Below are 27,837 nucleotides of genomic sequence, written 5' to 3' on the forward strand. Positions count from 1 at the left end.
TAAATATTGCAAACTTGACAAGTCATAGATATCCAAAACTGAGGTCAGCTAGCTACAACGTTATCCACTTCGATTTCTGGGAGTGCTTTCACTGCATGCACTGTTAAAAAAATATGTAAACCTCCAGCATGGCATCGCTGGTGGTGAGGAAGTGTGCACGAAAGAGTTAAATATTGACTCCACATTTCACTATTAAAACATGTCTCATTTAGAGGAATGTTTTTCCCGTGCAAAGGAGGCCAAGAGATTTTGCTGTAAAAAGGGTTCCTGTTGGGTAGTTTTCAAAAGTTCCATTCAGCATCTGATGAAGCCAGATGTCATGTAATCTTGCAAATGCTTGAATTTAGTAGCCTAACTAAGGTGTCAATATGGTGCTTCCTTCTGATAAACAATTTATGCATAATGCACATATGTTCAATCATTTCTAAAATTCATATTTGTGAAATGATATAAGCCAACCATGTTACATAAGCATGCATTAGAAACATAGCTGCACTGCGTAGGTTTTAATAGTTCATTGATATCTGATGTTAGAGCACAGAGCAGATTCCAGCCAAATGTTTTTACATCTAAAAGTCATGGGCATCAATTTGTGAAAGATGGAGTCTTGGGCAGCCATCTTGTGTGGAGTGGCCTTTAAGATCACTCTCACAGCGAACCTTGTAAGCACATATGCATATAGTGCATTCAATATTACATTGGTACCTGAGTTTCTGCGCTTCTCATTCTTCAGCATACCTGGCCGTGTCGCCCCAGGCCACCCCCTCCACCCTTGACGTTAAGAACGGTGTGAACCACGACAACAGCAGTGCAGTGGATTTGAGCAAGGTGAGTTGTTTATATTTGTTTTCTTTGCATTTCCAAGTCACCAGTTTTGAAGGGGTTAACATTTAAACTTCAATGGAAGGCGGGATTAAAAGTGCAGCGGAAGGAGAAAGAAGAGTTTTAACCCCGGGGCTGCTAAGCTTCCCCACGACCCACTGTATTTTTGGATTTTTCTAGTAGTTTACAACATCTTGGGGAGTCATAAGGTACCCAGGGTTCGTGCATTCTCCGTGAGAGAACAAAGAAAATATCCAAAGTATAGCACTTTAAAAAAAAAAAAAAAGGGGGAGAAAAGGGCTGGTCAAGAAAGCATATTTTTTACCTAAAAATGGCATCAATAAAAGATTTGCTGCGTTAAGATCAACAGCTTCACACATTTCAGAAACTATCAGAGTTGTAACAAAAAAACAACTTCTTCAGCTCAGTTTTTGCATTTTTCTAATTGCCAGCATTGCCACATGTATCCCACTAACGACGGTGCCATGTTTGTCTGGCTCAGCCTCGCTTCTGCTGCAGGAACTGACCAAACCAAGGGATGTTAACCAGCCCAGTGCAATGTGCTACAGATTTTGTAGGCGTTAAAGGAAATCCTGGACTTTCATTATCCTGATGTCATCTCCAGCTCGGTTGTTGAGAAAATAGCACAATGTTTATGGGTTATGACCTGCATCAATGTGGGAATCTATTTTAAATTAGAACCTATTAATTACTATTAATTTTTTGGTGTCCTAGAGGATGGCAAACACACTGGCAGTGAAGGTTAGAAAACCAGATTAAGACATCAGACATAATGTGCTGTCCTGTTTTCCACAATGGGGCGGGCTACCAGAGGTGCTGCTTCCCGCACTTCCGCAATGTGTGAGACAGTGACAAGATGTTAGGTAGCTTTGAAATCTCATGCGTATGACATTTGGAATTCACAAGTGTAGGAGAAATCATTTAATACTTTATTAGACAGATATTTGAATTCCTACAAAGCATTTGTAATTTATATTGCATACCCATCCACTATTCAAGGAGAGAGTATGTGGTCTAGCGGCTAGGGCGGTCGACCTCAAATCTGGGGAACCGGATTCAAGTCTCGGCAATCATGCTCGACATCCTGTGATTCTGGGCAAATCACTTATCTCCCCGTGCCTAACAAAAATGAATGTGTCCTTGTGTAACGCAGCTGGTGCTGATGTAAAGCGCTCTGATGCCCAATGTCTTCGGGTCAAGTTTGCACTATATAAAATTCCGGAAAAAAACACACACAAAAATTCAAAATCAGACTCATAATGGTTGGGCTTGGCACAAGTGTAAGTTGAAAGTTCATAGCGAAAACTCTACTAACAAATGATCTCACGTAAATTAAAACACAGAATTCATTGTTAATAAGATAATTTGAGTATCACGATAATGAACCTCTTACTTTCCGCTTGTAAACTGTAAATCTAAGTCAGGGCACCAACCACAGAGAGCCTTATTCAGGAATGGCCGCCATAGCCCTTAAGTGAATATATAAACAAGAGGAACACGTGATATGTGTTAAACATAGAAAATATACTGCATATAGATATTTCTTTCTTTCCCTTTGTACATGCAAAGACTTCAGTTATTCAAGCAAATGGGTTCATCAAATTGATAAGTTAGAAAAGTAAATCAACATTAATGCATCACGAAAAAGAACATCGAAACTTTTCAATATAAATTCATTTGTTGACAGATCGAAAGACACAAGGTAATCTTTCACATCTTACCTATTTATTTATTTATTTATTTAGAACTCTTGTATAGCGCGCAGATACCCCAACGGGGTGTCCCGGCGCTAGTGGGAAGGCAGAGGAAGTGCCATCTTATTGAACAAACATGTATGGTATTATCGTGGATTGCTGTTCTAGAGCATGACTACTATCTCCTCTTACATGTTCATCTCCTAAATTACTCTTGCCACATTGGGCATAGTAGTTACTGCCATTTTCCTGCAGTAATCCTTTGCTGCACAACTTATGTTTGTGAAATAATACCCATCCTAATAGGCATAATATATCACACACTATTACTGCCATATTTATGTTTTTGTTGCTATGCAATATCTATTTTTCACATTCTGTATAACCCCAGCAGTAAGACTAAAGCCCTTACCCATTAAACATTAAAAGAAAAAAAGCAATGGCACAGTAAAAAAAAGGTAAAAGAAAGATAGAATATTATAAAATTTGTACCCATAATGGACTCTTCATAAGATTCCTGGCAGAAGTACAGACACCCTAAGTGTTCATATCTATTGATGTACCACTGACTCCTCATTCTAGTTGAATTATGTAGCAGATTTCTAATCTGCATAGCTGTAAATATCCTCACCTCTGGGATGTACCACTACATTGTCCACACCCAAAAATATCAGTGTTGTACGTCTCCTTGATGGCATTTTTTAAAGGGACGTGCCACTAGATACTTTTGATCTTTATTTGTAGTGGCGCAAATATGTTTCCTGGTCCATTTACCTGAAACACAGTGCCCCCTATATATAGTTGTTTTGCAAGGATATTCTATGCAATAAACAACAAACTCAGTTCTGCATGTTATGTGTTTCCCTAGTCTCTATAGTTTTGTTTGAAAGGTACTTCGTCTTCTGAGAACTATATTTGCATGTCTTGCAATGTGTGCACAGAAAAAAACAGTAAGCTAATGACAAGTAAATTACCTTGATTACATCATTTTGATGGTGAAAACATTTGTTTTGTGGTGATTGATGATCAGTGGCCTGTGCCATACATTAATCCAAATCAAGTTACATTTTCATAGTGGCTTTATGGATACACTAATGCTCTTTCAAACACAATTATATGGCAAATCGTTTAAAAGAAACCATAATGGGTGATTTGCTCCATTTCTCTTTATGAGGTCAAATCATGTTTCTTCATAGTTGTGAAATAATAATTATGAAATCAGTGTGAGATGCAGTTGTCTTCCCTGGATGCAAGCTTCCAAAGGGCCTCTCATTGATTCTTTGAGTGCCACAGCTTCTATTTTCCCTATAATTGTTTTTTATTTTCTTTTTTTATAGCTACCCATATTTCCTTTCCAGTGGGATATTCTATATTCTGGTCAAGGTCTGTTTGACATTGGCATTGTGAGACTAATACATTAAAATAACGCCAGAGTCCTGCCACCAATTGATTTATTATATAGTTAATATACATTTGCAAACATAACTTCATATTAGCGCTTTATAAGATTTGTTTTAAAATATAAATTCCCCTGAAGAAGCCCAGCAGAGCAGATGACCGAAACACATTTGCCAGAAATTATACCCAGCTGCTTATACCTTTGGATGCAGTTATATATCTTCTACTACAAAGTGATGTTTGCCTAAATTGATACCTTATTGGCTTGTATATTATCAAATAATTCCTTAGTTTTTCTGCATACTGTAATACTTTATCTGACTGCACCACCAATCACTTATTTACCAGAACCTGTCTTATTACTGTCATTTACTTGTCCATGTTATAGTGCTTGTGATATATTTATAGTGCATTATAAAGACACTTACATTTAACTTGATTTGGTTTAATAATTAGTTCTCGTTGCTGTTCATCAGTTTCCACAGGACTCAACGTTTCATCTTTAAATTAATGCAATAGACATCACAGACGTTTTGTGGTTGTAAATTACAAATTAACCTCAGAGTAATTCCTTTTGATGAATGCTCTGGATTTTGTATACAGTATTGTGTGACCTAAGGTTTTAAAAATGGCTTCCTGTTTCTGTATGACTTTGGAAGCATTTTCCAGATTCCAACTCATCGGTCATCAGGATAAGGTCCCATCTCTTTTAAGTGTGTCGCAAATTATAATTCAGGGTGAAATCTAGCCAGTTACTGCATACATGCCTGATCGTCTAGACTCGGACATACAACTTCGAGGTACATCTTACATTACGTAATTGTCATAGAAGGTAATCAATGTCTGATCCTGCAAGGCAGAAACGCTTACAAAACTGAAATGAGTTGTAGAAAAAAGTATGCCAGAGGCAGAAAGGACATTAGTGCTTAATTTGTAAAAACAAACATGGGACAAACCAATGGTTTTAATGTGCCAAGTCAGGCGAATGCAGACATTCACAAATGCCCTTTACATTTGTTGCCTGCACAAATATTATTTAGCTCAGTTAAATCTGCCATAATGGCTCCACAGTGCTTGGAACAAGTAGCTAAAAGGGTATTGCTTTCTGTTTAGGATGCTTAAAAGGGACAGAGAACTGAATGTAATATACAGTTTGTTGATTGAGTATTAATCAATCGATCAGGGAATTGTGAAGCGCGTTACTCGCCAGTGAGGGCCACAAGACGCTGGAGGGTTGGGGGGGGGCAGCTCCGAGTCAGCCGAAGAGCCAGGTCTTGATACTCTTCCTGAAGATGTGCAGAGTGGGGAGCATCTGATGTTGATCTGGAGTTCGTTCCAGGTCTTTGCTGCCATGTAGGAGAAGGCTCTTCCGCCGGCTCTGGCTTTGCGAATCCGCTGGGTTTCAGCAAGTTCGGCGGAGCCGAGGTTTCTCTTGGGTACATGGAAGGAGACTCTTTCATTGAGGTTTTGGGGTCTGGTGTTGTGGAGGGATTTGTAAGAGTGGATGAGTAGGTTGAAGGTTACTCTCTTCTCGACGGGGAGCCAGTGGAGGTTTCGCAGGTGTTGGGTGGTGTGTTCATGTTGTGGGATGCCGAGGACGAGCCTGGCTGCGGTGTTTTGGATGGTCCGGAGTTTGTGGAGTAGGGATTTGTTGATTCCGGCGTATGGGGCGTTCCCGTATTCCAGTCTGCTTGTTATGAGTGCGTGGTTGATGGTCTTTCTGGATTCGAGGGGATCCATATGAAGGTCTTGCGAAGGATGCGGAAGGTGTTGAAGCAGGTGGAGGCGACAGCGTTGATCTGTCGGGTCATGGTGAAGGAGAAGTTGAGTATGATGCTGAAGTTACGGCGTGGTCGGTGGGAGTGGGAGGGTTTCTGAGGGCGGTGGGCCACCAGGTGATGTCCCATGCTGAAGGGTTGGGTCCGAGGATGAGGACTTCTTTCTTCTCCAAGTTGAGCTTCAGGCAGCGGCTGCTCATCCAGGATGCAACATCTTTCATTCCTTCCTGGAAGCTGAGTCTGGTGGTGTGGGGATCTTTTGTGAGGGAGAGGGGGAGCTGGGTGTCATCTGAGTAGGATACTATGCTGAGTCCATGCTGTCTGATGGCGGCGAGGGGAGCCATTTAGATGTTGAAGAGCGTGGGGCTGAGTGATGATCCTTGGAGTACTCCACAGTTGATCTCTGTGGGTTCACAGAGGAAAGGCAGGAGTCTGTTTCTTTGGGTTCTGCCGGTGAGGAAGGAGCGGAGCCAGTCGAGGGCAGTTCCCTGTATGCCAGCGTCCTGGAGTCTGGCGGTGAGAGTGCGGTGGGAGACAGTGGCAAAGGCTGCAGAGAGATCTAGTAGGATGAGGTCCGCAGTGTGGCCATCGTCGAGGAGAGTGCAGATGTTGGCGAGGAGGACGGTCTCAGTGCTGCGGTTGCTGCAGAATCCGGATTGGGAAGGGTCGAAGATGGAGTTCTCTTCAATGAAGTTCGTTAGCTGGACCTTGACGATCTTCATAGTGAGTTTGGCCATTAAGGGGAGGAGAGAGATGGTCAGTAGTTTTTGAGGTCCGTCAGGTCTGCAGAGGGCTTCTTGAGGAGGGGCTTGACTTCTGCGTGTTTCCAGTCTCTGGGGAAAGTGCCGGCTTCGAAAGTGGCGTTGATGGTGTGTCGTAGCTGGGGTGCTGGGGTGCTATGGTGGCTGCGGCTCTGTGGAAGATGTACAGCAGGCAGGGGTCCATGGGAGCTCCTGAATGAATGCTTTTCATGGTCGCGGAGGTGTCTTCGTTGTGACCGGGGTCCATGTGGATATGATAGGCTGGCTGTCGTTGCTAGAGGAAGGAGTGGTTTCGGTGTCTGGTGTCTGTTCATTGAAGTTGTCGTAGAGGGACTTGATTTTCAGATGGAAGTAGGAGCCAAGTTTGTTGCAGAGGTCCTGGGAGGGCGTGATGTCTGTTGCTTTGCTGGGGGTTAGGTGAATTCCTGAATGATGCATGTTAGACCTGGCACCATTGGCGTGGGTCTCCCTTCCATTTTTTGCTGTTGTCTCATGTGTTTTTGCTGGTTATAGATGCTTTGGGCACTGTGCCACTGCTGTTCAGTGCCACAGTGCAAGTGCTCCCTATGGTAAATTGATGTATGGATTAGTGACTCCATGATTGGCTTGATTGGTTTACTTGTCAGACCCTAGTACAGTGCACTGCGTGTGCCCAGGGCTTGTAACCAATGCTGCTGGTGGGCTTGCAGCACTGATTGTGCCACCCACCGGAACAGCTTGTAAAGTGTGTCTCAGGTCTGCCACTGCAGAGCCTGTGTGCAGTCTGGTACTGCCATGCTGACTGGGCAAGTGCACCCACTTGCTAGTCCCTAAACCTTACCTTTTATACATATTAGTCACCCCTATGGTTGGCCCAAGGGCAGGGTGCATTGTAGGTAAAAGGTAGGACATGCCCTGATGTGTGTGGCATGTCCTAATAGTGAATTACAGCCATTTTCGTTTTTCACTATTGCAAGGTTATCTGTTCTCCATAGGCCAGAATGGGCAGTTTGATTATTACATCTTATAATCCTAACTGACTCAGGGAACATGGTAGAAATTCGAATTTAGTATGCCTGAACTCAGAATGATAAAATACATCTTTTAGTGAAATTGGTTTTAACATTCTGTGTTTGAAAATACCACTTTTAGAAAGTAGGTATTTTCTTGTCTAACCATCCAGACCTTCCTCTGCTAGGCTGTCTGGAGTTTGAGTGACAGGGGCTGGGGGATTCCAGGAGACAGGGTGAGTCAGCACAAGGCTGAATAGAGAGATCTGCATCTAGATGGGTGGGAGGGGTTGCACCTGGGACCTGAATAGGGCTGGGCCTTCCCTCCACAATGCTGGCTCCACCTCCGGTGGTGTGTCTGATGTCCCTGCCCTGCACTGTGAAAGGAAAGCAGGAGACATGTCAACAAAGTGCTCCAGGACTGACCAGAACTGGTTTGGACTAGGCAAAGGCCTCTCTGCCTTCAGAGAACAAAGAGAAAAGTAGTATAAATATTGGGACCCAGACCCAAGAACTTTAGATCACTTCTGGGAATCAAGACAAACCTTTGCTGAGGAGAAGAACCAGGAAGCTGAAGGAGGAGACTACCCCTGTGCTGTGTGTTTGGAGGTTGGCCTGAAGTGGTTGCTTCATTGCCAAAGAGAGGAGAAAAGGACTGAGTGTGCTTTCTATCAACTTGAAGAAGAATCTCCAAGGGCTTGAACTAGAGCTTGCCTCCTGCCTGAAGTCTCAGGGATACAAGACTTCACCAACCGGCTCCCCACTGAATTCCCTTGCTGGGAATTGAAGTTCCTGCTGTTGTGCTGGGCCTTCTGAGAGACTGTGTGTCGCTGGGAGTTGGAAGCGCGACACAACAACGAGAAGCATGTCGCCATCGCAGCTGCTGTCATCGCATCGCCGAGGAAGCGAGCCGCCGCTGTCATCATCGCATCGCCGAAGCGCGGCACATCGCCGGAGAAGCGGCACGCTGCCACAGAGGTCATCGTCGCATCACCGGGGAAGCGCGTCGCAGGGCCTGTCGCGGCTCCAAAAATCATCGAGTCGCCACACGGCCGTCGGGCGTACACGCATCACACCAACGTTGTCGCATCGCAACCAGGACACCATTTTGTCGCATTGCACCGGAGAAGAGTATTGCATCGAGGTGCCAGCGTGTCGCATCGCACCGTAGAGCAGTAAGAAACCGACGCATCAACTCCCCACACAGTAAGGAAGTGAGCATCAACTCCCCTGCACAGCAGAAAGGAATTGACGCATCCACTCCCCTGCGTGTAAGGAACCGACACATCACCGTCCCTGCGACCCTTTTGTTTTCTTTGCGTTATGCATCTAAGGTACATTGAGAGTAAAGTGTCGCATTTACAACTTGAGAGAACTATGCTATTTTATAACATTTAAGAGACTATTTTTGAGTACAGTATTGTGGATTTTTTTCGTTTGGTCTTGTGTTAGGTCTATATAAAAATACTTCTTTTTATAATACAACCTGTGTGGTGTCCATTTGTAGTGTTGTCTCTGTATTACTGTATGTGTTCACAAATGCTTTACAAACTGCCTCTGAGATAAGCCTGCCTGCTCGTGCCAAGCTACGAAGGGGGTGAGCAGGGGTTATTTTAGGAGTGTAGCCCCTTACCCTGACTAGCCGCAAGGGTCCCTATTTGTCACAGGTACCTACCTATGCCAACTAGAGACCCCCAAATCTAACAATGCTGAAGAGTTCTTTTGAGTTGCTGGAGTTGGCGAGGATTTTGTTCTGAATGAAGGTCCTTTTGATGGCTCTGATGGTGTTTTTGTAGGTGGTCCGATCTTCCACGGTTTTGCTGTTCTTCCATAGCTTCTTGAGTGACTGCAGGTGCGTCTGGATTCTTGGAGGTCGGTGGTCAACCAGGTGGCCTTCCTGGGTCATTGTCTGTCGGGTGAGGGGGCGAACTTGTCTGCGTAGTTGGTGATCCATCTGTGTAGTTCTTTGGCTGCAGAGTTGGCGTCGGTCGAGGTGGGAGGGGATCGTGGTTGAGGGTGGAATTGAGGTGCTCTTCGGTGACCCTGGTCCAGTTCCTTCAGGGAGGGCGTGTGGTAGGTTTGTGAGCGGTGGCCATGTCTAAAGAGAAGTGTACGCAGTGGTGGTCCGTCCAGGGGGGTTTTGTGGTGTGGCTGAAGTGGATGTTGTTGCCCCCTGCGAAGATGGAGTCGAGGGTGTGTCCTGCCTTGTGAGTGGGGGTGGTGACAAGCTGTTTCAGACTGATATTGGAGAGGTTGCCCAGCAGGGTGGAGGAGTTAGGGTCGCTGAGGTCGAGGTGGAAGTTGAGGTCTCCGAACAGTATGTAGTCCATGGAGGCAATGGCATGGGGAGCGATGAGGTCAGTGATTGTAGTGGTGAATGTGGCTCTAGGTCCTGGAGGTCTGTAGGCAAGGGTGCCGCGTAGGGTCGTTTTGGGGCTGGTCTGGAACTGGCGGTGTTCCCTGGGGGACGAGGGGTCATTCGTGCTGGAGGTGGTGAGTCGGAGGGAGTTCTTGTGTGATGGCGAGTCCTCCTCCTGGGTGGTTGGGGCTGTCCTTCCTCTGGATCTTGTATCTGTCAGGGATGGCAGTCCCGATGTCGGGGCGGAGGTGGGTTGGTCCAGGTTTCTGTGAAGAAGGCGACGTCTGGCAAGAGGGTGTCGAGGAGGTCCCAGATGTCTACTGTGTGTCTGTGCAGGGAGCGCACGTTGAGAAGGATGCAGCGCAGGGCTTCTTGTGTGCTGGTGTCCGGCGGGAGGGCGGTGTTCGGTGTGGATAACTGGCAGTTGGCATTCCCTCTGGGGTTGAGAGCATAGAGGGTAGCTGAGTCGTAGCAGTGGGTGGTCGGAGGACCAGGGTCGTCGACCGGCGCAGACAGGTTTGCCTTTAGCACAAAAGTCACCATTATATAGGGAACAGGGGAGGGAAAGGTAGCTGGGAGGTGGGAGTGGGACACAATACAAATAAAATGAGGCAAAAGACACAATGAGGCACAGTGATAAAAAACAGGAAGACAGGCAAACTGGCATAATAACAGAACAAAATACAGACAAACAGAGAAGGCTGGCCAAGCGGACCAGCAGAAGAGGAAGGCTCTCCCACTGAACACCTACCTGGCAGAGAGGTGTAGAGGGCAGCAGCGCAACGATGGAGCTGCTGAGGCAGAGAGCAGAGTTCCCTGACCCGGAGGTCAGAGGTCTTGCTCAATTGCCCAAGTAGTGGGCGCCATTAAATAGGGAACAGGGAAGGGAAACGCAGCTGGGAGGCGGGAGCGTGAACCGGCAGGGGGAGGGGTTGCTGGGGCAGCAGCGGCGGGGAAAGGACAGTGGAATAACAGACACAATACAAATAAAACAAGACAAAGGACACAACGAGGCACAGTAATAAAAAACAGGAAAACAGGCAAACTGGCACAATAACAGAACAAAAGACAAACAAAAGACAGACAAACAGAGAAGGCTGGCCGAGCAGACCAGCAGAAGAGCAAGGCTCTCCCACTGGACCACCAGAGATGAGGCTCAGGCAGGAGCCTCGGGTGGAGGAGGGCCTCCAACACCTACCTGGCAGAGAGGTGTAGGGGGCAGCAGCGCAACAACGGAGCTACTGTGGCTGAGAGCAAAGTTCCCTGACCAGGAGGCCAGAGGTCTTGCTCTGAGTATACTATTCAGTTGTAAAATAGTCCCTCTTGCATTCCAAAAGGAAGCCCTTGCTGGAAGGTGGATTGGTACACTAAATAACCAACAGCATAAGGTGAAAGAGAAATACTCTTCTTGCTGAATCCAAATCCCACTTTATGTAGATCCGCTACCTACTCCCAACCCCTCTGGACCTGCGTCATCTCTCCGCGCTGCCCACCCAGACATCACCCAAAAACCAAGCGCACTGGTCCAACTTCAAAGTATATGACGACCGTTCCATCTTGGAAATTCTATCCTCCTTAAACCCAAACAACCATTTTAATGACCCACTCACCTCCAACTGTTTGGCCGCTGCCTCCCAATCTATCATTCCTATTTGGACTGCAATAATCAACGCCTCCCTTCTACAGGGGTCGATACCTGACTTTCTAAAAGCCGGTCAAGTCCTCCCCATCTTAAAAAACCTATGCTGAATCCTGCCTCTCCAGACAACTTTAGTCCTATATCCAATATCCCACTCCTAGCGAAAGTTCTGGAGAAATGTGTACAACTTTAACTGAGCCAACACTTCACCAACTTCAACCTACTCGACGATTTCCAATCCGGGTTCAGGCCTGGGCACAGCACCGAAACCACCGTTCTCCATATCGTGGCTGATGCTTTCCAAGCCCTTGACCAAGGCTAAACCTGTCTCCTAATCCTTTTAGATCTATCCTCGGCTTTCGATACGGTCAACCACAAGAAACTTCTCGAACACCTCAAACTCAGGGTTGAACTGGGTGGCTCCGTGCTCGAATGGTTTAGATCCTTCCTCCAGAACCGCTCCCAGAGATTCTTAGTCAACGGTAACCGATCCGCTCCCTCTCCAATTACAGTTGGAGTCCCCCAAGGATCAACCCTTTCCCCTACCCTCTTCAATCTCTACCTCGACCTGCTAGCAGACGTACTACGCACCGCCAATATCTCCTACCACATGTATGCCGATGACACCCAGATATACATCAAAATCTCTTCCCTGGAGGAGATCTTTTCTCTGAATGAGGCCTTGAAGTTGACTGTCCAATGGCTCACCTCCAACCAGCTCAAACTAAATGCACAGAGAACGGAATTCCTTCTAATCCCCCCCACCCAAAACCAACTCTGACATTCAGGAATGGACTAGGTCAATCACAGCCCTAAAATGCCCATCGACCATAGTGTACTCTGCCAAATCCCTCAGAATAACCCTGGACAGCAGCTTGAATATGCGTGAACACGTCAACTTGATGGCCAAAACCGCCAGGTTTCACCTGAGCTAGCTAAGAAAACTAAAACCTTTCCTTGACACTCCCGACCTAGAAATGGCAGTCCAGGCACTAGTTCTCTCCAGACTCGAATATGGATGCTTTACCCTTTCTGGCCTACCCAAGATCTCCGTGTCCCCCCTAAAAGCCTGCCTCAACGCCGCCGCCAGACTCCTAACAGGTTCTAAAAAATTTGACCACATCTCACCACATCTGAAAGCTCTGAACTGGCATCCTCTTGAAGTCAGAATCCAACTCAAACTGACATGTATCACTCACAAGGCTCTATACACTAAATCCCCTGCATTTCTCACCCAGAAACTCGTGGTGTCTGGAGGAGCCAGAAACTCCCGGTCCTCCAGAGACATCTTGCTCCAGCATCTGCCCTTTCGAAAGGAAAAAACCTATAATCGTGCGTTCTCTGGGGCCGCACCAAGAATCTGGAACTCACTCCCGCCTGCCATTAGAAGAATTCCGTCTCTGGCACGTTTTAAAAAGGAAGCCAAATCCTTCCTAGTGGGCAAATTCTTCTCCTAATTCTTGCATTGCACTCACCCTCAGCGACCTTGTTTTTATTTGTTTACTACTACACCTTGGACTGACTGGATGCTATCCACCCTGCGCCTCCTGGCACTCCACACTTATATTCTTGGACCTTCGTTACATTTGGACTTGTAAAATGTTTGTACTTGTTTTCGATCCCAAATCTTCCACCCCCCTACCTACATCTTATTTGTATACAACCTGCTAACCCTGTAAAGCGCTCTGTAAAACACAAATAAATAAATAAAAATAAAAAAGGGTAATTTATGTTTAAGGAATTGGTTACACTATGTCTTTCATTCAGCTGTTCTATCAAACCAGGCGTAACTGTAAGTGCAGAGGGCAAAAGATTTGCTTAGGAGCCCAAATCCAGCTTTTTCAAATGGCCCAGTTGATGAATACCATAGCAGCCTACTCTAAATTCCACCTCATTCCCCTTTCTTCCACCAACCTATGTTTCCTGTCTCTTTATCTCGCTCTTGCAGGCCACTTCATCCCTGTTTTATCCCTTTAGCTCTGCTTTCTTGTGTTTCTCTTCCTCTTTCATTCTACCTTTCTCTCTTTTTGTTTGTTTGTCGAAGTATGATGATAAGTAAATCCTCGTCTTCAAAAATGGGTGCCGGTGCCCACCACCTGCTGCCACCAGCATAAATTAAGCAGTGCAGGTCATTGGTCTGCGCGGGCTCTTATTTTGTATTTAGCCTTCAAAAGATGCGGATGGATGAAAAAATCCACAAGAAGACCTTGGACCAGGTGTATAGAAACAGTACCTGCTTTGTTAGATGTTGCTAGTAGCAGCAAAACATACTGTCAGAAGGCACCTGGAAACACAGTGGTATGATCCAAGAGTCAATCCAGCCGCAATAGCTGAATGCAGTCAGGCATTCTGGATTTCTACATTTATTATTCATAAAAAAGTGTGCATAATCTACTTTCACACAAACGTTTATTTGGAAATTCTTCAGCTATATTTAACAATAGAATATATGAGACACATGACAACTGTGAATGAGTTCCTATTGCGTAAGAGGTCACTCAACTGTTTGTTTTTGAGAAAATTGGAGTGAGGGCCTGGTAGATGGATGGAGAGTGATGTAACAGAAGGCAGCTGCATTTAAAAGCAATTAGCAATGTAATAGGGAGATTGCATATTTATAGTACGAGGGGATAGTCAGGCAGAAGCCACCTCTCTTTCAGGAATTGAAGTCTTGCTGCATGCATGAGATTCATCCCGGGACACCATGACTCACATGGGGGACATTCTAGGAGAACAGTGTTTAGGAAATTAGATAAGCAAGTCTTTGGTAGTCTGTCTCAATCAGTGTTTCCCAGACATTAGGTTGGGACCCACTGGTGGGTTGCGAGCAGATTTTTGGTATTTCGCAAAAGTCCTGGTCTATATGTAAGTAATATTTAAAAAGATTAGTCCAGCAATCCAATTAGACCTCAGCACACTATAAAAGTGCAATGAACTAACAGAAATTCAAGTATTCAATTTATACGTTTTCCGTTCTTTTTTCTTCGAATATCATAGATACATTAACAGTCAGTGTGTTTCATTGATGGACTTTTTCTGTGCATGGTTTCAGTGGTATCCATAGCAGCTGTGTACCGAGTGTGGGAGCACCTGTGAATATAGATTCACATCAATGACTAATCAGCAATGTGGTGGCTTTTTGTTCTGTCCCAGCTGCTAGTATTGTGTATGCATTTAAAATGATTAGCCCTTTTTGAGCACTAGCATAAATGTGCTGAACAATGTCCCTAAATCCAGTTTTAAAACAAACCCTTGCAAGTATTCCCAAGCAAGACTCCAGGTGAACCCTTTCCGTACTTGTTGCTGTTGGTGTTTACTTGCACAAAGCCATTTCAACAGAGAATGTGTTCACTATACATGATCATACACAACCATAACATTTGTTTTCGACTTTCGCGCATAAATCGAGAAGTATGAATGTGACCAGTTCCGGAATCCAGTGCAGTTTACCATCTGCCACTTTTATGGACGGATCAATACCTTGGCCACAGTTCAAAATCGAAGGACGTGGTCAAGGTGATGACATTTACAAACAATTGCTGTTATTACAGTAAAAAGTCCCTCTCCTCATTTCCATTAAAGCTAGGTGGTTCACAACAGTTTGTTCTAAAAACAGGGTCATGGTTCTGAAACGTTTTGGAAGCACTCCTCTAAATTAAAATAAGAAATCCTGGCTGATGAGGATTATATCAGCTTTCCTGTGGCAGTTCATCAGTGAACATTTCATCAAACCATTAAAGGGTATCAGGTATTAGATCATTGTCGTATTTAAGTCTAGTAAATACCATACGATAAAAAAGCCTGTGAATTCTCCAGAAACAAAAATACTAACAATAGGAAGAGCTCTCGCCATTATAGAGTTGAGTACCAAAAAGACTTGCTAACAATGTTGAATTGAATACATGTAGCCAGTGGAGACTTAATCTCTCACTGTTTCTTTCCTGGGTCAACCACAACAGTTTGGAGCTCTCCAGCTGACATTTCCCTGCTTCCGTTCAGGAAAGAACTTACATTCTCTCATTTGTGAGGTTGTTCATATTCAAGCTGTAGCTGCTTTTCAGTGCACCCACTTTACAGCAGAGTACATCTCGTATAGTCTCTTTTTTGAGGAGTTTTATATATCAATCAATCAATCAATCAATCAATCAATCCATTTGTAGAGCACACTACATACCCGTGAGGGTCTCAAGGCGCTGGGGGGAGGGTGGTGCAGTTACTGCTCGAAAAGCCAGGTCTTAAGGAGTCTTCTGAAGGTCAGCAGGTCTGGGGTCTGCCGTAGGTGGATGGGGAGGGTGTTCCAGGTCTTGGCGGCGAGGTGGGAGAACGAACTGCCGCCGTAGGTCGCTCTTCGTATGCGGCGGACCGTGGCGAGGGCGAGGTCTGAGGAGCGGAGCTGGCGGGTGGGGGAGTAGAAGCTGAGTTGTCTGTTGAGGTAGTCTGGTCAGGTGCTGTGGAGTGCTCTGTGTGCGTGGGTGAGGAGCTTGAAGATTATCCTTTTGTTGACGGGGAGCCAGTGCAGGTCTCTCAGGTGGGGTGTGATGTGGCTGCAGCGGGGTATGTCGAGGATCAGACGTGCTGAGGCGTTCTGGATGCGTTGAAGCCGTCTCAGGAGTTTGGCCGAGGATCCTGCGTAGAGGGCGTTTCCGTAGTCCAATCTGCTGCTGACGAGGGCCTGGGTGACCTTTTTTCTTGTTTCGGTGGGGATCCACTTGTAGATTCTGCGCAGCATGCGGAGGGTGTTGAAGCAGGAGGATGTGACGGCGTTGACCTGCTTTTTCATGGAGAGGGTGAAGTCGAGGATGACCCCTAGGTTGCGTGCATGCTCGGTGGGTGTTGGAGCTGTTCCTAGAGCTGTTGCCACCAGGAGTCGTCCCAGGCCGAGGGGGTGTGTCCGAGGATGAGGACCTCCGTTTTGTCCGAGTTCAGCTTCAGTTGGCTGCTCCTCCTCCATTCGGCGACGGCCTTCATTCCTTCGTGGAGGTTGGTTTTGGCTGTGTGGGGGTCCTTGGTGAGGGAGAGGATCAGCTGGGTGTCGTCGGCATAGGAGATGATGTTGAGGTCGTGTAGTCAGGCGAGCGGTGCCATGTAGAAGTTAAACAGCGTTGGGCTGAGGGATGATCGCGAACTTGACTCAATGGTATCAGAGCGCTTTACATGAGCACCAGTGCGTTACAAATGGATACATTTGTTTTGTTAGGCATGACGTGATTAAGTGATTTGCCCAGAACCACAGGTTGTTGAGCATCCCTGCCGAGACTTGAACCCGGTTCCCCAGCAGCATTGTCTCATCAAGAATGATTGCCCCATCGATCTTGCCACATGGCTGTACCTCTTGTTTTTATCCCTTTCGCAGGACTCACTGGGCATAAGAGCCTTTATTACTTTGCCGCTTTACTTGTTCCACCAGGGTATAGACCCCACTTATACTACAGAATTGCCCTTTAGGGCCGTATAATGGGCTCTTGCTAGGCCCAGATGCCCTGCATCTATGTCCTACTCACTTAGATATTTCCATGTGTATGTTCCCGTAAATTGTAAAGAACTTAACAAAGACCACCAGCCAGGTAGCTTTACTACCCCTGTTTCTTCATTATCGGTTTCATGACCTTACTTGTATCCACTGTACACACATGGATATGCCCACATGCTGAAATTGGCGATGGAAGCCCTAGCCACTGTGATCCTTTCCAGATCCTCTCCATGTCATATTTCCCTGTTGCCAGACTGTACCTCTGTGCTCTGAATCTAAACTAGCATGTCCTTTGCTTCTGGTTCACAACCTTTATCCCCTCTCCCCCACCAGGTTATACACCTGCCCAGCTCTGTTCCTCTACTCACCACAGATATCCCGTTAGTCCCTCATCCACCTTCCATGCATGTTGCATGATGTCAAATGATAATATGATACTGCCACCTGTTCCCACTTGGCCTGTTATGTCATCTTTGCCTTACTCATCTGTCCCACGTGCTTGGTTACTCTTTTACGTATGGTGTTATAGTATTGTACCCAGTACTCTTCCTGATTAGTGTCCCAGGCTCCTTTTGTATTGATCCCAATTCAATAGCTCCTTATTTATTTGATGCCCACCTTTATCATACTAGTAACCCAAGTTATGATCGCTCTCTGACGCATTGTCACTCTGTACCTCTCACTTTTGTATTGGTAGTGCCACTATTTCTTATGCATGTCTACAAGCCACTAAAAGTAAACAGAACGCGCTCACAATGGAGCGAGATAGGCTTGGTGACTTTTACGCCGTCCTATCTCTCTCTGCTGAACGGACCCACTGCCTCGTCCAGTCTACTGGCCTGCTCTGACTCACTCACTTTTGCCCAACTTCGCCCCTATGCCAGCCCATTTCCCTAAGTGACTCTGCTCCCCCTTACAGTGTCTGCCAGTCTTTCCTCTTATTTGCCCCATTGCCCTTTGTAATCTCTTGGCCCTAGCGCCACAGATGTCTGTTGTTGTGCATTACGTCACACCTTCCACATGCACCGCCAGCCACACGCCGCTGCGCTCTACACGTGGACACGTCATATAATGAGCACTTACAGGTCCTACAGAGGACACAGCGAGCTTTGGTTTGAAGAGTCGTATTTAGAACACGCGTGAAGGAGCTGCCACACAGTGACACCTCTTCGTTTCACGCTAATAGCAGGAAGTGTGGGGGGAAAGAACCCCCAGCTGTGTAATTAAAGCAATTTACGCCTCTAATAATGTGGCTGCCGAACACTTCCGCGAAACCTGTTTTGCCAACTGTTGTTTAATGAAGTGTTTGGCTGGCACTTCTGTTACTCAGTGTCTGTACTTCGAATCTGGTGGTTCCTATCCTGGATCAGTGACCCCCCCCCTTCTCCCCCACCCACCAGCAACACCCATTAACCTCCTCAGACACCTAAATGTGCAGGCAAAGCTAATCCATGCAGTTAGCTACTTAACTACTAGTGGGGTGTAAAAAAGGTGTTGATCAGAGCAGGGGCGTAACACAAGCCCCAGCAGCGCATGGGGCCACCAACCCCTTCGGAGGCCCCCAATCAACCGGGGGTCTTCATTTAGGCGAAGGTCAAAGAATATCTTTCAGATATGGGAGACTCCGGAGCCCCTCTAAATGTTCTGCAGGGGGAACTACATCATTTCGCTTTACACCACTGCATCCTTTGTTGCTGTAAAGGAGATGTTAAAAGGTAGTTTATTTAGAGAAATTTTGCGCATACACAATTTATAAAGGTAACATCTTTTTGTGTGAATTCCAATGCCTGCCTTGACTTGAACAAGGGCTGGGGAAGCACTGTGTGGTGTGCAAAGCCAAGGGCCAATAATATGCTGGATGAGATGGGATCATCTGAGCATTAAAGATTTAGGGTGGAGGGCATGTAGGTGATGAAGAAGAGGGCAATGCTGAAGGGCAGAATGGGCATGAGAGCGCTAAAAGAGGTTTGGGAGTCACCCAGGTCCTTTGGGTATAGGTTTTAGGGTACCAAAAGGGGCCAGGAGGCAAAAGGGGAGTGTGGGCATCTGGGAGCTGCAGATGATGTGTGCATCTTAAGGGTGCTGCATGTGGGCGGAGTGAGAGAGTACTTAATGGAGCTGATGGGGATACTGAGCATGAGGGCGAGGAAGGAGGTGGGAAGAGTGCCAAGGTGCCTCAAAAGTTGCCTTATTGGGCTCCCAAACCTACTGCCAGAGGACAAGTTATTTGCCTAGAAAGGAAAAGAGACTTCGATCATCACCTGTGGTAGGCAACTTCTAACATGACTTCCAACATGAGTGCGGAACTCTCAAATCATTTCCATATCCCAAGACACTTTTTACCCAAACTAGAGACTTTTATATTTACTATGGTTGTTTTGTTTTGTAATTTTTTGTTGAACTGTAAAGTTGGGGGAGCGGCTGGGCCCTTGCAAATATATAAAAATCGAACTTATCTAAACTCCCCCCCCCCCAAATTCCTTTGTCTGAAAATACTCAGATTGCCATATTATTCCCTGGTACTCAATGGAACTACTTTTTGTGAGGAGTTGCTCCCTGTGAAAGAGTAGATGCTGTCACTCATAGTGGCTGCAGTAGGCTGCCCCCATGTCCCATACTGAAGGAAGGGGAAACAGCATTTACCACAATGCCTAAACTAGACTTAATCTTTGCAATGACACCTTAACAACTACAATGCCTTGACAATGTAATTTTTTTTAACTGATTTTTTTTCTACAACTATACCTTTACAATGAAAATTTAAGTAATTTGCAAGTAAGTGTAATATAATATATATGTATGTGTTTTTGGCTGGTGAGGGAACTTTTAGGGTCTAGGATGGGTATGGGGTTTTAGATGATTGATTGATTGATTGATTGATGTACTTATAGAGCGCAGCTATCACCCTACTGGCATCTTGGCGCTTGCATTGGGAACCCGTCCTGGTTTTTCCCTGTAAGATAACCCGTACTGGGCATCCCCAAGGTGAAAGCCAGGCATCCTGCCGCGGGGGGCAGTTGTGGAGATTAAGCAGGCTTGTTGCCCAGAGCTGCATAGTGTGAACTCGTGCTTAGAGTGGGCACCGAAGCGAGAATTATCGAGTCCGTGGACGATTGGGCTCTGGACCCTGCCGCGTCGGGAATCGAACCCAGGTCCCGGGTCTGATCTCTGCTTCAGGGTATGCCTCCTCTAACCAGTGAGCTACACATCTCCATTTTTAAGATTTAGGGTGGGTATGGGTCTCTGGGTGGAAAGGGGATTTTTAGGGTTTAGGGTGGGTATGGGCTTGTGGGTGGCAAGGAAATTTTTTGGGTTTAGGGTGGATATGGGTTTTTGGGTGGGAAGGACTTTTTAATGGTTTTGTGGTTGTGGGTTAATAGGGTGAAATTTATATAATGCACCCTATTAACCCACATCCCCTACCCCCCCCCCCCCCCCCAAAAAAAATATATTTATATATACACATATATATATGGTTTACTCTTACCTGTTATTTTTTTTGCCCAAGTATATGCCTTTACCATGCATATTTATATGACGAAAATATAAGTATTTTACAGGTAAGTATAAACCCATTACATTTATATAAATATATATTTCTTTGGTTTCTCCGTCTCAGCCTGATCTCGCTGCCGCACCACTTGCCTCAACAGGTGCTGCGATGGGTGGAGACGAACTCCCACATATTATTAGTTCCACACCAAACAATCTCGCACACTCTCAGAAATTCACTCAAATGCTTTTAATGAGCCGCTTCAAATAGAGCAATTCCGACAAATGCGTTTCAGCTTCTAGCCTTTGTCAATGTCTTTGGTTTATACTTACCTGTAAAATACTTACATTTTCATGGTAAAGGCATTTGTGGTAAATGCATAGTCGTGGTAAAAGCAATTGTTGTAAAGACTTTCGTTTTTCCAGAGTCGTCGTAAAGGCATTCGTTGTAAATACCGCTGTGGTTCCGTCATATAGCTGAAAAATGTGTGTGTGCATTTGTGAGGTAAAGAGACGAGAGAGTCATCAGGCCCACTTGATGTCTACGATAGTGGTCCAAGCCGCAGTATGAGTCATTGGCAATGGATTCTGCTGATTTCGGCAAAGCAGGCAGTTATTAGTAGAGGACTACACAAATGAACTCAGTAAATCTTATTTCTTGCCAAATTATATGCATTTTAACGATTCAGAAGAACAGTGACAGAACAAGAGAGGCGAGTATATACATAAATCCACCTCTTAACAATTCTGATATTGGTAGAAAGCTGGCAAATTAATTTTGAAACTCTAATGTAGACTGACCTCGGCCGGTTCTAGACACATGCAGATGTCAGTGTGTGTATATCAGTAATACTTTCTATTTCTGTGTTTTTTGTTTTACAAACTCCTGATATGCAAAACTCCGTTCCATTTCACACAAAATTCTACTCAACGGTATTTGCTGAGTACGTTTTAAGAAGCCAGACTTCTCTTGTGTTAATGTAATACCATAATACTGTCTTGTAGGCTATGCATCTTTCAAACAGCTGTTTATTAGCGCTATATATTCTCGCCCTGCTTCATCAGCACTTAAATAAGTTTCTGGAACATAAATATTTGTAGTCTGTTATTATGTGTTAAAGCAAGCCATAACTTTTTAAAAAAGTATAGAATATGTGCTACCAAATTATAATTTGAAAAACTCATACAAAGAAAAAATTCAATATTTAAACAAGTACTACCTCAGTAGTATCAAAAGGGCCTTTATTTCCAAGAAATACATTCTTACAGAAATATTGCACATTTGCCAATTCATTAGTGTAAATTACTTAAAATCTGCTCAGTACCAAGCAAAATCAATTATTCAGGTACTCATCTAAGTGTTGACCATTTCCTTAAAAATTTACCCGAATTTTGATTTGCATTATAGAGCCTCTGCTAAAAGTTAAGCAGCTAACCAACTCCTGTATTCACTGATCAAGTGAGTGGGGGACAGATGCAAGCCAGCTAGTACCCAATGTTAAACTTGCAATGACCATACACTTAAAAAGAAATGAAGAGATGTTACATTTGATTGTTTAAAACTCATTTTTTTTTATAAGCAAATAGACATGTCACCTGTTTTAGAAATGATGGCCTATATTGCTGATTTCTTGGACAAAAATGTTGCAAACGTGCCATCTCTTAATTGTGCGCCTTTTATCTAATGCATGTGAAAAATAGAAGCTTTTTCATCTTAATTGCATCTAGGGGTGATAAAGCCTACTAAAAAGCCCATTATATAGGTCAGGGTGGGTATAGAAAACATGTCTAAAATCCTGGTTTTGTGTGCTGCACAATTGCTACCATTTTAATAATACCTTGGTACAGTGTTAATTATGCCATGTGTCCCAATAAAATAGAACACATCCTGCTAGCGATCAAGGATGTCTTTGCTTTGTCAGCTTTTGCAGGAGGAGATAGGTTGTAAAAACACCGGTGCGATGGTTTTATCACTGGTTCTTTATTCCCCATTTTGTTTTCTGGGATTTTAGTACAGAAAATGCCAGGATTTTACCAGCTATATCCCTTGCACCATCTTTACCAGATGTGAATGTGATTAAATAACTTAATGTTGTAGTCTAAGATTAGCTCGTTTGAGGGATTGCCGCACTAAACTAAAAGATTTAGTTAATCTTCTAATATGGTGCACAAATCAAGGTTTTATCATCCTCTTTACTGAAGTTTCCTGGGATCATTCTATCACACAAAAGAGCCTATTATTCCTTTATATTTTGATGGGAAAAAAACATATCCAGTTTACTAAAGTGTGGAAATCTGATGGGAACATGAGAATATAAACATAATAGTGCCAAGTATAAAAAAAAGTGATGGACGGAATGCCCAAATTAATGTCAGCCACTGGTAACTTATCAGGCCGCATTCGAACCCAGGACCGATTTCACCCTGATTGGGGCTCTTCAGTAGATTGTAGCTTGGTTCCAGTGGCACAGTGTGCACGGAACCCATGTCTGGGCACACCCATCCTACTTAGGGCGTCACACTTTAGAATACAAAAAAGTGATGTATGAAATACTTGAGTGAATCTCAGCGACTAGTAATTACTCGGGCCACATACCAGTCCATTGTTATTTTGCATACCATGCCACCTTAGTTTGGACCCAGCCTCATGTAAATCAGTCTTGACCTTAATCCAATGGGAACAGCCCAGCCGGAAATACCAGCCCAGGTCCTCCCTGAATCAGAACACAGAGGTGTACTGTTAAATAATATATGTTAAGCTGAACTTATGTGCCAGTTGTGTTCTGAGTTCATTGTCAGTGTCTTTGTAGGTCTCACCTGCCAATTATTATGAAAGAAGTTTGGGCAGATGTAAATCAACAAATGTAGACAGCAATGATAAGAAATATGAACATGTTGTCCAAAAAAGATAAGAATGAAAACTTCAATTAGGTCAACCATCCTAGTCAAAGTAGGATATTATGACTCATATTTGGACAAGATGGATTTTTTCTAAGAAGAGGCTGAAAATGACTTAGATATGTTCAGCTCATGATTTACATGCAGTTATAGCTCTGATTTTCTACTTCCAGTTGTAAATGGGGTAAGGAAGGTTTAGAAGATTAATTGCTTCTACATATGTTTTGGAAGTATTCAAAGAATATATGGAATAAAGTACCCCATTCTGTATATTATAAAGATATTTTAAGCCACTGAGGAATTCCATGACCATATGGAGGAACGAGGCCAAAGGCTAAGTTATTTTGTAAGGTTATGGAACTCCAGGGTGACTTACAATATTTTTATCATGTACTGCAGGGGGTGGTTTATTCTTTAATACGTAGTCACAACATCAGCTTTCCCACAAACCACTTAACTCCTTGGAGTGTAGCTCTTTATATGAAGGGGAGAGCATGTTTGCAAACAGGAAGAATAAAAATAAAATCTCGAGGACAAAACTAAACACATAAAATAAATTTGCAGTAGAAATGTGCAGAAATATTCTAACTTCTCTATAGTTAGGCTAGGAGTGCAAAAAATAACCATGTTGCATTAATATCTCCTTTCTTCTTGTCAATGTAGAGCTATAAAAACTGAGCAAAAAAAAGAAAAGCAAGATTTTGGTTTGTCACAAGTCACCGATTATGAAGAAATTAGAGACAGTTATGCAAGGACTGCAGAATCCTATGTATTATAATATGTCCGCGGCCCATTTCTCCAATGAGGAAGTGGATCCTGTAAGGCATTTGTTCATGCTCCTTAATACTAGATCCGTGCGTCGTCACTCACAGGACATCTACGATCTTTTAGCCACCGAAAAACCACTTTGTTTAATGCTGACTGAGACCTGGTTGGGGGAGTTCTCCAACCCGGACATAGCGGTAGCTATTCCCCCTGATTATAACATCTACCGTCATGATAGATCGGGCGGAAGGGGTGGGGGGGTGGCTCTGGTAGTGAGGAAAGCGGTTGCATGCTCCATCATCCCTACTGAGGCCATCACTGGATCGGAATGCCTTGCGTTTTCTTTAGCGCTGGCGCACCATCATTCCTTAAAAGGACTGTTAGTCTATAGACCTCCTGGTCCAGCCGGTTCTTTCTTTGATGAGCTCCAGTCGCTAATTACCGTGCTTGCTATGAGAGCTCAGCACTGTGTTCTGGCGGGGGATTTCAATTTCCATATGGATGATGGATCTGATCCTGATACGATGAAGCTCTTGGATGTTACAGTTCCTCTTTGTTTCACTCCGTATCTCACAGGACCCACACATGATAAAGGCCACACCTTGGACCAGGTCTTCTCCACGCTTCCTATCGAAGCTTTCGTACTTCTTCCGGTGATTTGGTCTGACCACTGGCTGGTCAAGTTCTCTGTACCAGCCCTGAAGAAACCTGTCAGTACTGGTCCTAGATATCAGGCGCGCTCATCTAGAGCATACTATCGGGTGACCCCCGATATGCTGACTCGGGCATTTCATCATCATCCCTGCTCCTTTACGGGTGATTTGGAGAGTGACCTCGAATCCTTGCAGGTTTGGCTAACTAGGTGCCTGAACGATCTGGCCCCTAAGAGGGCCCCCCGGTTATCTTCTAATCGGGCTTCGGCCCCCTGGTTTTCTGCTGCTCTGTTGGCGTCTCGCCGCTTATGCAAGGTAGCCGAGAGGGCCTGGCGGTCGCAGTACGATCCTGCTGCCAAGCTGACGTACAGGTTGGCAATTAAAGCTTACCATCGTGCTATTCTTGCGGAAAAAAAGGACTATCTGGCTAAGAGGATTGAGGCCGCCTCTAACTCCTGTAAGGAGATCTTTACTATTGTCAGAGAATTCACGTCCACGCGCCAAAATGAGACGGTGGCTGCTCCCTCTGAGTCATGGGCTTTTGCCCTAGCAGACTTCTTTGTCAAGAAGATTAAATCGATTCAGGATACTCTTCCGTGGAGTATCGTTAAGCCTTGTCCCAGTTCTGAGAGTGACCTAGATCCGGGGACCCCTTCGGGCCCGGTTTTGGTATCCTTTCCGCCTATTTCGACTGCATCATCTCTGGCTCTTATGGCCAATCTCAAATCTGGCTCACCTCTAGATCCGTGCCCAGCCAAGTTTTTGGCCAAGGTGGCGGAAGTTGTTAATCCTTTGGCTAATCCTCTTCTGAACTTGTCCCTTAGTCGGGGTCTGGTTCCGCGGGCTTGGAAGCAAGCGCTGGTGATTCCTCTTCTTAAAAAGCCTGGCCTGGATCCAAAGGTCTTGGCCAACTATAGACCTATTTCTCTTCTTCCGGCCTTGGCCAAGATTGTGGAGAAACATGTTCACTCTGTGCTCTCCAATTTCTTGGAATTTCATAGCCTCTTGCATCCATCAAAATCCGGCTTTCGCCCCAATTTAAGTACGGAGACGGCGCTTCTGGAAGTGTCCGAGGCCATAAAAGAGGTGCTGGACGCTGGTGGCAAGGCTATGCTTGTCATGTTAGACCTGTCGGCAGCCTTTGACACCGTCCCCCACGAGGGTCTCCTCGCCAGGCTATATGACATCGGTCTGAGGGGGACGGTGCTCAGGTGGTTTAGATCTTTCCTGGAAGGCCGTCAGCAAACGGTTTGCGTTCCCCCTGGCTCCGCCGCGATGCCGACTCTGGGAGTAGGAGTTCCACAAGGATCTGTGTTGAGCCCTACTCTTTTCAACATCTTTATGACCCCTTTGGCGGCCCTGGCGGAGTCTCGGGGAGCTCAGATCGTTTCCTATGCCGACGACACTCAGCTCCTCTTCACATGCAGGACAGGTGAAGACTTTGATGGGGAGAGCATTCGTGAGTGCCTTGGGGCTGTTTTTGAATGGTTTCAGGGTAACAGTCTCAAGTGCAACTCAGACAAATCAGAGGTACTTTTCTTTGGCTGCTCGTCGGACCCTAAATGGCGGGAATGGTGGCCTCCTAACATGTTTCCTCCAGCGAGCTCTTCTCAGCTCGCTAAGAATCTGGGGATTAAGATTGACAATGGGTTGACATTAAAAACCCAGATTCTAGGTCTCACCGGAACTTGTTTCGGCCTCCTGAGAATGTTACGCAAGTTTCTTCCTCTTATTTCCGAAGAGCACAGAAGGACGACGGTGTTGGCCCTGATTGGCTCAAGGCTGGATTATGCTAACATCTTATATCTGGGCCTACCGGAGTATCTTCTGCAACGGCTGCAGGTAGTCCAGAATTCGGCCGCGAGGGCGATCTTCGGCCTGCACAGGCGAGCCAATGCCTCTTGCCTCTTACAGTCACTACACTGGCTTCCGATCCGGAAACGGATTGTGTTCAAGGCCCTGACGCTTACGCACAAGGCTCTTTATGCCCCCGGTGCGAAATATCTTCAAAAGAGGCTTGTCTTCTATCATCCGGCCCGAGCTCTGAGGTCCGAGTCTCTTTTTTTGGCCGTAGTCCCCCGTGTTAAGAAAGCTCGCATCGGTGGGCGTTCTTTCAGGTTTTTGGCACCGCAGCGCTGGAATGCGTTGCCCCTGGCCTTGCGCTGCACCGCCAACCTGTTGGCCTTTAGGAAAGGCCTTAAAACCTGGCTTTTTACTCTTTAGTTTGGCAGTTTTCTTTTATGTTGTGTTTCTGTTTTCTGTTTGCCTCACTGTGTCTGCTGTCTCTAGATGGGTCTTCAATAAAAGCGCCGGGACACTCTGTAGAGTAGCCGTGCGCTATATAAGACCCATTTTAACATAACATAACATAACAATATTTCCCCGATTCCTCCACAATCCAATAACAATTGGGATTGTACCACCAGGGGGGTCATTTGTAATAATTGTAGTGTGATGGGCAAAGTCCATAGCAAAAACAAATTGTATCATATTGCACTGCAGAAATCTGAACACCACTGTGAGGGCATCCTGACATGCCTGTTACGATGCCAAGGGGCTCTGACCAACCTGATTAATGCACAATGAAGTGGTAAAAATTGAACAAGTTTTTATGTTAGAGTTAACATTATTGGAAGACTATACATGCCAAATAATGCAACCACAATTGGGTGAGTCTATTGCCGCTCATATGTGTGAAGACTGCAGTTCAGTGAGACTTCGCATGCACCCTACATGACTTCCTAAAGAGAGCTAGAAGCCAACAATTGCATAGTCGGGTTTTTTAAAATGGGAAATGTATGCTTTTAGTTTATGCAAGACACTATATTGCCAAGAGTATATTTGGATGACTATGGACTGTAGTGTTCTGTACGAAGAGATAGGTGTATGCGAAATTGGCATTTATTTGCAAACTTCATGAAGGTCTGTCAAAATGATTGCGGCTTTTTACGAAATTACAAAAGTTTACGATTTCCCACATTTCCTTCAAAACCATCACTTTTGTATGATTGATGTTTTAAAGGGGGAAACCTGCATCGAAAATTCTGCCTACCTTTCCCATCCTACCTTTGTTTGATTAAAATACAGATTGACATGTA

General features: G+C 45.1%; 1 protein-coding gene across 2 annotated transcripts in view; it reads left to right on the forward strand.

Annotated features, from left to right (window-relative positions):
• The window catches only part of SLC4A8 (solute carrier family 4 member 8), a 544,868-nt gene that overhangs the window by 309,838 nt on the left and 207,193 nt on the right, over window positions 1-27,837 (forward strand). For both annotated transcript variants that reach the window (XM_085654497.1, XM_085654496.1), the window contains exon 7: window positions 734-828. In XM_085654497.1, coding sequence (XP_085510623.1) covers window positions 734-828 — 95 coding nt within the window. The remainder of the gene's footprint in view (window positions 1-733; window positions 829-27,837) is intronic.

Source organism: Triturus cristatus, chromosome 4_1 (assembly GCF_964204655.1).
Source record: "Triturus cristatus chromosome 4_1, aTriCri1.1, whole genome shotgun sequence".
Taxonomy (NCBI): domain Eukaryota; kingdom Metazoa; phylum Chordata; class Amphibia; order Caudata; family Salamandridae; genus Triturus; species Triturus cristatus.